This window comes from Apium graveolens, chromosome 6 (assembly GCF_009905375.1).
Source record: "Apium graveolens cultivar Ventura chromosome 6, ASM990537v1, whole genome shotgun sequence".
Taxonomy (NCBI): Eukaryota; Viridiplantae; Streptophyta; class Magnoliopsida; order Apiales; family Apiaceae; genus Apium; species Apium graveolens.
Genome location: NC_133652.1, coordinates 251,220,340 through 251,233,562, shown reverse-complemented (window position 1 = coordinate 251,233,562; position 13,223 = coordinate 251,220,340). Strand labels below are relative to the sequence as shown.

Genomic DNA, 13,223 nt, shown 5'->3' with positions numbered 1-13,223 from the left:
AGAACTAATCATAACCATTTATTTTTATAGTTTATATTAATCTCTCGCCACACATTAATTTTAAATATTATGAATATTTTATTATCATTTTCTTTCTAATTCAATCACCTTCCACCTCCAACCACCGTGCGTGTACCTCCATTTCCGGCCACAACCACCTCCGGCGACCACCAGAAAATCACCACCAGCAAACAGAAAATCACTATCAGAAAATAAAAAATCACCGGCAGAAAACAAAAAATCACCAACGGAAAATGAAAATCACCACATTCTACAATTGTTTCCGGCCACAACAACTGCTCACAACTTCGTTTATTAACAGCGTCCACCAAAATCAAAATAAAAATCACCAAATTTAAGTCTAAATCATAATAATAATCACTATTCACAACCACCACATCACCACCATCGTCTTTATACCACCAACACCATTTACAAACCCACCAGATCCGAAAATAATTACAAATTATACAGCAAAATTACTGAAAATGAATTGAATAACCTGCTACATGATGTGGAATCAGAACTATCCATCGGGGAAGAAACAAAATACGGCTCAATCGCCGAAAAAATAATGGGGCTCTGGACTACGATCGCTTTAGACGGAGATAAACGATTTAACCGAAAAATGTGCGTCAGGGATATTGATGAATAGGAGGCAGAAAGTTGGATCCGAAGAGAGAGAAAGGGAGAGACAGACATAGAGAGAGAGAGAGAAAGGTAGATTTGGAGGGAGAGAGAGAGAAGATCTGATGTTTTCCGATTTCGGCAGTGGCGGCTTGGGGCGATGGCAGCTGGCGGTGATTGGTGGTGGTGGTGGTGGGTGGTTGATGGTTGATGGGTGTGGTGGGTAGAGAGGTGGATGAAAGAGATGAAGTGTAAAATAAAAATTGAAATGTGTGGTTGTGATTAAATTTAGAGATAAAAATGAGTGGTTGAGATTAGATCTTAAAAATGAATGGCTGATATTAGATCTCATTTCTCACAATAATTGAGGTATTGGGGTTCTCATTTGAGCAACTCCCTATATATATATAATGAGAACCCCTACTATTGTGAGATATGAAATCTCATCCTATCCATTCATTTAAATACATTATATTCATCTCTCACCATTAATTTAATATTTTAATATTTCATCATCTACCATCTAATTCAACCACCATCACCTCCGACATCTACCATTTCTGGCCACCATCACCTCCGGCGACCACCTGAAAATTGCCACCGTCAAACATAAAATCACCATCATCAAAATAAAAATAAACACCGAAAAACGAAAAATCACCACCATAAAACGAAAATCACTGCCTGCAACTCAAAATCACCACGTCTATCCACTTTTCCTATCCATTAAATCTGACCACCAATCTTGTTTATCAACTCCGACCAACGTCGTCATATCAAAATTTCCTAGAATTAAGTATAAATGACCACATTAGAACCATAACCATCCCAATAAAATCAACATAACTACATTCGGTTATCAATTTCGACGATCACACATTTCTGGTCATCAATTTCTGCCCATTACAATCACTACCATCTTAACAAGATAACCGGATTTGAATATAAATAATAACTAATGTAAAACAAAAATTACCTCCGATCAACATTCCCAATAATATACAGAGTAACACCATTACACACAATCGTCACAAATCCGATAATAATGTTACTCCATTGATTAACTATGCGGCGAGGTTGAAACGATGGCGATAACAACCGATCAGAACGATGTCGGAGTATATAATCGAAGTTTTGGAGAAGAAAGTTAAATTAGATGTATGTAATGTTTAGATATTGAGTGAAGTGGTGATGAGATTGATTTGTATGGCTCGGAAAAAAGAAAGGGTCGGCGATGCGGTGGGGCGGGGGCGGGGGCGGTGGGGTGCTGGATGATAGGGGGATGAAGAACGACCAAGAGGTAGAGAATGATGTCGAGGAGAAGTATTAGATTAGGATAGAGTTGGGAAATGAGAGAGAAAGTAATGCACGATGGAGATTAAAAGAATAATATAAAAATATTATAAAATGGAGGGATAAGATTAAATCTTATAACTCACTCTCTCTAATTGAGATTCTTATTTGAGCAATTTTCCATATATATCGATATTGGTATTTTATTGTTTTGAACGTAATATATTCAATTAACATAAATTTAATAGAATAATTGATATGAAATGTGAATATATATTTTTGAAAATTTAAATTAAATATTAATGAATTACATACATATATTTATGAATACATATACTCCTTTCGCCCAGTCCCACACCGCCCTTAACTTAAAACAAACAAAAATGAAATAAAAATAGTTTGCAAATCAAATGGCGGGAGAAAGGAAGAAAAGCAGAGGGAGAGATGATGTGCAATTCTTACAGATCTCTGAGTATTCAAGACAAGGTTGGAGATGCTTTAAACCCTCTTAATTTAATTGATATATACTCATACTGTATATTGTTGCACATAATTTAGTTGTTAAATTGCTAATCATTCACAAATTCACTGAACTATAGTTTGTTTGTGGTCATTGTATTATAGGCTTAGAGATACATACTCAGTTTATATATTTTTCTAAGTAGTCATTGCATAACCGTATAAATTTGATGTGTACAATGTCTAGTTTAAATATATTTGTTTGTTTTGGTTGTCTGATATAGGCTAAATCAATGTTCTACAGAACTTGGTAACTTGTAAAACCAACACATTCAAAACTCGAACCCAAATTTACATGCCTAGAATTTCCATTTCCTGATTACTGTAACTAGATTCTCCACCACTGTTACTGTTACTTAAACTACTTCCTCTTTTCCGGTACTGTCTTATGTAATCGTTCAGGTCTGGGAATTTTTCCCCATCATACCCATACACATACCCCGTAGTAGTTTTCAAGGACGTGAAATTCTCTACACGGGGACACCCTATCAGACGAAATATATATAATTCGGGCATATTGAAAGCATATCTTGCAGAGGGACTGAAACTTCTGAGATTGGGCAAATCTCTAAGAACAACGGATGAAAGTCGGAAGAGTGTGATAATGTTGTCATTCGTGTCCCAGATATAATCTTCCCTTACATCCTCCACAATGCCTTCCAACAATTTGCAATTTGATACCTCCAACTTTTCTAGTTGTTGGAGATTTCTAAAGACAGAGTATGTAAAAAGAGTGAAGAGTCCGCAATTTTTAACCTTCACCTCCTTTAAAGCCGGCATATGGCACTCATAATTTGTACCGTGGAGAAAACTTTTAAGATTCGGCAAACCTATAAGAATAACTGATTGCAGCTGAAAGAGTCTAATAGTCTTCTTATCCGAGCTAGAAGCTTCATCACCCCTTACATCCTCCACAATTTCTTTCAGTAACACACAGTTTGATATTTCTATTTCTTGAAGTTGTTGTAGACTTTTAAACACTGAAAATGAGAAGAGAGTAGTGCATCTAGATTCAATAACTTTCAGCACCTTTAATCTATGGAAACAAAGGGCGTTCAGGTCATGCCACCAACAGTACTGTCTCAGCGTCAATCTTTCAAGATTATAGAATTTAAGTTGCCATTTACTTGGAAGTTGTATCTCTTGATCACAAAAAATGTCTAGACTCATTAGTTGACAAGCTGAATTATCTCTGCCCAACTCTATTGCTTCCAAGTTAACTTCCCCGCCTCTAAGTTCAATATCCACCATGCTTGGGAATTCAAGCTACAAAAATCAAGTAGAATTTCTTACATATGAATGTATATATAGATGCATGTATCAACTTAAATTACTAGAGCGTGTATATATATTCTCTTTTTGTATACATAGAGATTTTCTTATCACAGTCAATATATGTCAAAGTCAAATGGACAGGAATTAGAAAAAGCAAACTATATATCATATGCTCAGACTCATTCATCAACCATCATGCATGAAATAATTTTGAAGCATCAATTTAAATTTGATTAATTTGGAAATAAAATACCTTATAGGTCTTAGCTTCCCCATTCTGGTAACACCAAAAGCTGGTCAAATTGTGCAAACCAGTTAGCCGTAACTCCGTCAACTTAGGGAACACGATGACATTACTCACTTCTTGTTCATTGATTTCTTCTTCACCTGCCCCAATTATCTCTGTCATCATTTTGCAACTAAATACTTCCAATTTCTCGAGCTGTATAAGCTCTCTAGCAATAGAAGATGGAAACACGTTCCTCAAGCTATTGCAATCTGATATTCTTAGTTTTTGGAGATTCGGATACAAAGTCATTGATCCATAATGGTCCCTCGAGTTCAATCCTATCTTTTTCAAACAAGGCAAATCTTCTAGAACCATTTCGCTTAATGCTACAAGTGGACGTACCACTGTGTTGGTGCCATAGGTGCCAACCTCAGAGATCAGTGAGTTACAAGAATATATGCCTAAGAATTCCAGATTCCCTAGCCTATGCAACAAGGCAAGCGGAATTACAATTTCCAATTTCTCACAATTCGAAACCTCGAGGTTCTTTAGTTTGCAAAAGGAGGATTCATTGTCATTAAAGTAATGGTTTCCCCAAATATCACTCGTAAAATCCAAATCCTCGATATGCAATTCTTCCAGGGAAGGGAATTCAACCTATGTCATATACCATTTGAATTTCAAACATGTTCTATTTTGTGAGTCATTTTTTTACAAGAATGTCTACTGCATATATGTAAGTGCAAAACAAGTAAATGTATGTGATACATCAAAATCAAAATCAAAATATATGCATAACAACTTATACTTTGCAGTTACCAACTGCCAATATATGCATGCATTGCTCTCTAAAGTTAATAGCCGAATTTTCCAGGTAGCTATTTGGAAAACAATGTGAGATCCTTTAGAAATTGATTTGAGATTTTTTAGGATCTCTAGCATTACTCGTGTATTAATTATATCCCTACTTCTCATTTCTTTAACAAAGGTAAAAAGACATCTAATATTACCTAAACAACACATTGTTACTTTTATTTACAAACTAATAGTAAAACACATAAATGTAATTTATAATCTTAAAATAATTTGATAATTACAAAACCTCAATATGTGTTCAACACTAAAACATTGTGTATATAATATATTAAAAGTCAAAAGTTATTTAAAAAATCAGAACGATGAATGATAAAGTAAGTATCACATACCATTCCATCAAACAGAGGTTGATAAACAGAGGAAATGGCAGAGTTGTCCATTCTTGATGTTGAACAGGAATGCTTTTCTTTATATACTCTGTAGAAGCTTGTGAGTCTTGGCACTTCTAATAGAGTCAATGACTTTAATTTGGGAAATATCATTATTTCTTCATTACTTGTGCCTTCATTCATAATGATTGCTTCCATCACAGGACAACCCTCTATGTAAAGCTCTTGAAGTTGCACAAGACATGTTGCAACAGCGTTGCAAAAGAGATATTTTATTGCAGAGCAATTTTTAATTTCTAAAATAATTAGGTTAGAGAAAGATGACCCCCGCTGACGAATATTCTGAATCTCATTCTGTGATATCGTTACTAGGTACTCCATGGTGTCACATTCTACAATGGACATGTTTCTCAAGTCTGCAAATGCTTCTCTGTTGCTACTGCAAATGCTACTTAATTTAACATCCATGGCCCTCCACAGTACCATTTCTTCAGCCCTCCCCATCAGAATTTGGAAAACTTCTAAATGATAGCCAGTCAGCTGAATTAACCTCGTTAATGAAACAGGAGAATGGTTTCGTCTCAAACCCATACTTATATTATATTCAAGTAAACTAGAAAATCTAGTTGTATCTTGAGAAGGCTCAAAATCATTGAAAAGAATCTGTAAACTTGTAAGACGAGGCAATTTACTGATCTCATCCCATATGGGATCCAATCTAAGTGCTCCATCATCCCAAATACTGAATCCATTAGGTATATGCAATTCTTCCAGACTTGATAGACTAGATATTGTATTTGGCACAAATATCACTTCACCAACCTTTCCAATGATTTCAAGCTTTCGAAGATATTTCAGGTTTGGTAAATTCAGCCGTACTGGGAGTTGACAATCCCAAATGCAAAGAGTTTCCAGGTTCTCTGGAAAAAATCTAATATCTATGTCGCCAATGTAAGCTATGTTACACTGATCTAAGAAAAGCATCCTAAGTTTACCCAAGGACTGAAGAGAAAACTCTTGCAGCAAAGAAAAATTCACGAGCACCAGAAACCTGAGATTTTTAAATGTGCTGCGTGGGAATTTTTTTATGCTTATTTTATAGGGCCCCTGAAATTTAAGAAAAGAATAAAATCAATTTTGAAATTAGTTTATATGATTTATTAATATGTATGTAGGTGAGTGCTGAACAATCTACATCGCCAAAATTTTGTACACACAAATTGTTAATATTATCCTAGTAGGGACTCATCTTTGATCATCCTATGTTCTTGGGTTCGAATAGGCTTCAGCTTTTGACAATCGGTTTCAAAACCTTTTATTAAATTTAGTTCAGTCTGTAAGCAACTCGTTAACGCTTTATTTCCTAGCCCATCTATCCCCGCTATCTCCAAATCATGTAATCCGTAAGGAGTTGGCAAAAAGTTAAAGAAAGTCCTCACGCTAAAGTTCATTGCCTTCGCAAATGTTAAAGCACATTTATTCCTCAACCTGTCAGTATGTGTCAGTCAAAAGTGCATATGCCATATCAGCTTTCTCTACCTGGGTACGGATTGGATGCTCACTCGGGCATGACTCTCAGACATCTATGGTTGGACAATAGAGTATTTGACATATAGGTCAATCATCATCCTTCTTAGGCTTATCTTTCATGATAAACTAGGAATAAATCATATTCTTAATTAGGGCTGAGTGCCTGGTACATGATTGTTGCATCATATCATTCATGCTTAAGGGATAATGTGCGTGTAACACCAGTTTTTGTGCGAATATAGGATTCACCCGCCCTCAGACTTTTAGGATTATCAACTTACCGACAAGGCATGAGTTTTAGGATCATCAACTTACCTCGACAAGTATGCTGTGACAATTACACCTATGGAAAATTGTTTTTGTCCTTAAGACATGACCTTTTAAAAAACTGAACTCAACAATTATTTTAGCTTCTTATGTTTTGGTTTGATTGAGGTGTGAGTTCATGTCACTAGCATTTTAAAGGATTCCGATATATATACTTTTTCTATTTATATCTGGGCTAGTATTAGACTGTTTAATTTTTGACGTCTCCAGAATACACATTTAACAGATCTTTTGTATGTAATTACACCCCTAAACTCAAATCTGTTTTAGATTTCTACTTTTGTCCTTCCAGACTCCCCGTCTCATACTTAAAAATAAAAACTATCTAAAACAAAGATAGAATATTGTAAGAAATAATTGTATTGATAAGAATTGAAATGAATTTTCTCTTGTTTATTGTTCATATTAATAATTTGTTAATATTTATTTGACAAAGATTTATGTATAATAATATTGGAGTACCTGGTCCGCTGATCGTATTGACAGTGTATGCAGGTGTGGGAAAACCAGATCATTATCGAAATGGAAGTCATTCTTCTCAAGCTGTAAATGTAATACTTTCCGAGTATCATAATCATAGCCGGAATTGTCAGGAAATCGCAAGCCGCATCTTAGAAATAAAAATGCATATTTTGGGTCTTTAACCGCTATTGATCTTGCTACGTCTCTCATGATATCATGCAGTTTAAAATGTTCTTCATACTTACTTTCCAGTAATAACGAGGATGACTTGAGAATATCAACCATAGCAGGTACTCTCGATCTTCCACCATGTACAAGCTGCGAGCCTATTGCTAACTGGATCAGCGTCTTGATAGGAATGTCAGCATCTTCGGGGAATATAGAACACAACAAGAGACATGGCTTTGCATCTTCCACTAGGTTATCAAAACTCACTTTTAAACAAGCATATACTTCTGGACCTATTCCCGGGACGTTTTCAATTTCGCAATTTTCAAGTTGTTCAAGTGCATCCTTCCATAGATTGTGAGACATGAATTTTAGTGCTTTACCCACCGCATGAATGATGAGGGGCAGTCCTGCACATTTATTGCAAACTTTCTTCGCCAGAGATTCATCCTGCAGAGAGTCAATCGTACCAGTACCAACAGTGTTGTTGAGCAGATCCCACGCTTCTTTGGATGTCAAGGGTGCAATTTTGACAGGATGCTTGCAATTGTTACGCAAGCAGACATCTTCCTCTCGAGATATGAAGAGGATCTTACAACCTTTGGAACCATTGCTATCATCATATGGAATGCCAATAATATCTAAAGGAATCTCCCTCCATACATCGTCTAATATGACAAGGATCTTGCCCCCATTCATTAAACTATTTTTCAGCTGAGAAGCTCTGTGGTCCACATTGTCTTGCGATATAAAATGGCAATGTAAATATCCTGCAAGATCGTTTTGTAATTTAATTACATCCAACTTTTCACTGCTCAGGTTAGCTCGTGTAACTTTGTTGAAGATACCCTTGTCCTTGGCCTCTACCCAAATTTGTTCCATGATCCGGGTTTTGCCAACTCCTGGCATTCCATATATGCCAAGGATCTGAGGATCACCTTCAGTTAGCAGCGCTTCCCAGAGCTTCCTATAAGCATCTTTTCTGGATTGAAAATTTTGGAAAGCAGTATCAGTTTTGGGCACATTCTCGACTAGCGGAAGATATGCTATTTCATTAGCCTGGAGCTCCTTTCCAGAATCAGTGAGTTGAATTACTCTCCTGGTCTTCTGTACGGCGTCTCTGCCTAGTCGAAAACGGGAGACGGGATTTGGTAATGGCAAACGGTGGATGAACCTCCATGAAGGTTTATTTTTGTATATTTCTGGAAACTCCTTGACACTGTGCTGGAATTTCCCGACATCATTCAGCCACTTCAATACATGATCCTCGAGCCTTTTACCATTAGCTCTTTCTTCATCAGCTTTTCTAGATACCCTGACCTCCTCAATTTTAAGTGTCACGATTTTGGAATCAAGATCCTTAAGAAGATCTTTGTAACAAAACATGTAACGCAATTGACGAAACCCAGCTTCATATATAGCATCAGATAGCCTGTCCACAACTTTTCCCAAGCATGGAATGTCAGATAGACCAACCATAATTATTCCCTCTACCTTTTATTGGTCCTATTGCTTAATTGTAAAATGTAGCAAAGATTCAAATACAGTTGCTAAAACTGCAGTAGATGATTAACAAGAGACAAGGGGAAAATAAGAGTACTGCAGGTGCGACGACATTTAAAAATCAAAGTCAACGAGTCAATGGATGCTTACCTATAGTAAAGCAAAAAATAATGCAAGCTAAAATGTTCATTTGACTTGTCCTCGTCCTGCTTTTAAACATCCTGCAAGTTGCAAGAAAATGGATGCTTATGTGTAATATGACATCGCTAGAACTAGAAGTAGTATTCGTAAAAAAAAAATGTGCTGTCACAATAAGTTAGTAGGATTAGGATTTTTTTTTTTTTATCAATTTCTTTGATACAAGTTAATATGTTTATGTTATGACAAAAACTTGTTTATAACATCCCGGATTAATCGTATTTAATTAACTAAATCATCTTTCGTTTTCGGATTAAATGCAACTGCTGTAGTTGCTGGTAGAGGTTCAATCAGCAGAAACAAAGCTCGAATTATATATGAAATATGAAGTGAGTCTGGAAAAAGAACCAAGCAAAATGGCTGTCGAATCCCGCCAAATCTACTTGAAAAATATTCAAGGTTTGTAGCATATAGGCTTTTACAAAAGATATTGAAGGTCCATAGCATATTATCATATAATGTTTTTATAGGCCTATTAGAGCATCTCAAACAGAGATTGTCAAGAGGTTGCCAATGTCTACGTTACATGACAATTTTGGTTGTCAACCCATTGGAGTTATGGGGTTGCAAAGAGATTGCCAATCAAGATTGCCAAAACTCGGCAACTTCCTCATTTAGTTAAATGCAATTTTTGTTCAAAAAATATATTCAAACTCATTTCCTTATTTTAATTTCCAATTTATTTTTATTGTACTAATGTAGGGAGTATATTGACAACTATTGGGCTTGCTAACTATTGGAGTGTATTTTTGAAAAAAGTTGTTAAATATTATATGGAGGAGAGATAAAATAAAAACCAAATATATATATTAACTTGACAAAATTTGACAATATTTTGAACAACTTTTATTGGAGATGCTCTTGGTGACCCAGTGATAGCTGTCCCCACTAGGGGTGTACACGGTTCGGGTTAAATGGGTTGGATTATAAATTTATATTTTATGGGTTGGTTTGGAAATTTATAAACCCGATTTAATTGGTTTGGGTTGTTAAAATCTTTAAACCCGACCAAACCGAACCGTGTACACCCCTAGTCCCCACCCACAACCCAACATACCCAACATACACATCTTTATTCAAGCCGGTCATTAGCACATGATTAATCTTACTTTTAATTGTAAATATGGCCTTGAAAATTCACACACACTCTCTCTCTTGTATTTTTCTTCAACGAGGAATAATGTCAATCATGTGTACTAGAATTGAGTTGAAGATTAAATACTTATTAGTAGTTATGTGCTTATTTATTTATGTTCTTTCCTTCTCTTTCCATTTAGTAAATTGTTGGTCTAGGAAACTTGTATATGGAGGTTAGTAGTGCGACTACCAACTCAGTGTCAGCCTTCCTTTATGTCCTGATTAAGGAGGTACCATCAGGCTGAGTAGGGCGGGGTAACTCAAGACATAAATAATGTGTTGAGGCATAGTTCTTATCTCGGAAATTCGATCTTATCTGAAAAAAGGAAACATATATGAATCATGAATTCCACTTATTCTAATTTACTTTCGCATCTGGTGTTTTCCTTGTAATTACACTATATTAGAGTGATTTTGCATCCTATAAAATCACTTGACACCATATATTAGAGCATCTCCAACCCATTACACTATTTTGGTGTAATTTTTATTCCAAAATAGTGTAAAAACTACACCATTCTCAAATTTAACTCCAACCCATCAACACTAATTTTCACACCATTCTTATACTATATAGATTATTTTATTACTAAAATACAAAAGTAAGGTTAAAAATAATAAAGTGATGGAATATAAATGAAACAAACTTGTTTTATTAAAGGAGTACAATGGTAACATGGGAATATACAAAAACTCTAAAAATTTGGCGTGACACCAAATTTGGTGTAACTTTTGGTGTCACGCCAAAATGGTGTAGTTTTTAGAGTTGGGTTGGAGAAGAATTTTACACCAAAATGGTGTAAAAGTGAATATTTAGAGTTGGGTTGGAGATGGTCTTAGTACAATTATCATGTAAACATCATATACATCTAATTTGAAATCCTTTTACCTTCTCTTGGTACCACTTTTATACGAGTCAATTTTGAGCCATATTATGGCTCTAATCAACCTTGTAAGTAAATTTACACCATATTAGAGTTATTTTGCACCCTATAAGAGTCACTTCACACCATATATTAGCACAATTAACATGTAAATATCATATACATCCAATTTGACTTCCTTTTACCTCCTTTTGTTACCACTTTTATACGAGTCAATTTTGGGCCACGTTTTGGCTCTAATCAACCTTGTAAGTAACTTTACACCATATTAGAGTTAATTTGCACCCTATAAAAATCACTTGACACCATATATTAGTATAATTAACATGTAAACATCATATACATCCAATTTGATATCTTTTAACTCCTCTTAATACTAATTTTATACGAGTCAATTTTGGACCACATTTTGGGAAAAAAAATTGAATCATACCATTCGCAGTCAGACTTTGCATCTTTTCCCTTGATTTTGTTTGATTTTATTTAAAAGCCTCGTTTGGTCTGAACGTTTTCTGTGTACCTTAAAGTTCTAAGACTTTGAATTGCCAATCTTAGTTATGTCGAATTTTCTAAACTCTAAGTCCGGGCGTTTTTTGAACAAAGGGGGACAAGGACGCTTAAGACTGCAAGAATTTTTATAAATTTATAATTTTATATACTTTTTGCCACTTCTTTCATATATAAATCTCAATGTTATTTAAATTTATCGATAGCTTAAATCTGGATTTATTGGAGATGGGTGAAGTAAATTTAGATCTTAACTTCAGGTGTACTTGTATTATAATATTATATACTATACCCATTTTTAAAGTAATAGAGAAGTTTTATGTTATTACGCTTCAAGATGTCAGTTATTAGTTTCTTTTTTTATTCAGTTGGAAGAATTGAATTTTTTTCCCCGTAATATAACATGTTTACCCTGTTTATTACTTTTATAATAGATTTCTTTTTAACATATTCAAGTGACGTAGATTAAGTAAAACTTTATTACAGAGTTTTAGTTTTAATTCAATATATTACATAAAAAATTGTACATTCACTTTTGCAATATTGTAAAAAACTGTATACTTAAGGTCGGACAATTAAATAAAATCTGATTAATAACATATTAAGCCGACACTAGCATCTAATTTCCCCATTGTGTGTTCTACATGTCTTTGCTAATTGCCTACATACCAAGATCCCTGTACCTCGATGCAGATTCCTTCAAAACCATGATCTTTTGAGCCAAGAACCTCATCAAAACCTTTATTACTCCATACCAATCGAGCCCAAACCCTTAATGGACCTTAAATCTAACCTGCAAGATTTTGGGCACCCTATAAACCATGAACCATACTCGGTTTAACCATGAACCTAGGAATAACCCCTATGTTCCAGTTACCTACCTTCCTAGAGCTCCTGCGTTAAAAAACTATACCATCCATTTACCTACGCTTTCCCAAGTCATCTATCCTTATACAAAACCTTTATATTTTTAAGCTTCTAACCTATTTATACAAATAAAATTATTTTTCTTATTATTTATTTTTTAAAGGAGGTTCAACCGTTCAATACGTCCTCCACGTGCGCACCTCATGAGCCAGTGTAACCGCTTCAAAGGGTTCATTCTGTTAAATTAAATCTTTTTAATTTTTATTTAATTCTAAAGAGAGATCATGGGTTTCGAGGGAGTCAATCACTTATATTCAAATTAATTTGAATTCACGTGAGACTCTTCCCTTTCTCCTTGGAACACGCAACCAGCTGCAACACCTTCCAACACTTTACTTTTCGACCAATAGGAGGGTGCCACGCGTCCTACGTCCCTTCAGTTCCTCATGCCTATATAAACACCAAGCTTCTTTGCCCTTTTTTTTACTCCTA

At 35.0% G+C, this 13,223-nt stretch overlaps 1 protein-coding gene and 1 long non-coding RNA gene across 2 annotated transcripts; both read right to left on the bottom strand.

Annotated features, from left to right (window-relative positions):
* Positions 1 to 250: 250 nt before the first annotated feature.
* On the bottom strand, positions 251 to 1,939 carry LOC141668937 (uncharacterized). Its single transcript, XR_012553269.1, has 2 exons — positions 1,604 to 1,939; positions 251 to 1,413 (listed from the first exon to the last, which is right to left on the bottom strand). It is a non-coding gene; the product is annotated as an uncharacterized LOC141668937 (long non-coding RNA).
* Positions 1,940 to 2,559: 620 nt separating this feature from the next.
* Positions 2,560 to 9,306, bottom strand: LOC141667088 (disease resistance protein UNI-like). Its single transcript, XM_074473441.1, has 4 exons — positions 7,468 to 9,306; positions 5,149 to 6,255; positions 3,968 to 4,600; positions 2,560 to 3,705 (listed from the first exon to the last, which is right to left on the bottom strand). The coding sequence occupies exons 1-4, from the start codon at positions 9,112 to 9,114 to the stop codon at positions 2,731 to 2,733; spliced, it is 4,362 nt and encodes a 1,453-aa protein (XP_074329542.1). The 5' UTR covers positions 9,115 to 9,306; the 3' UTR covers positions 2,560 to 2,730.
* Between the last annotated feature and the right edge of the window lie 3,917 nt (positions 9,307 to 13,223).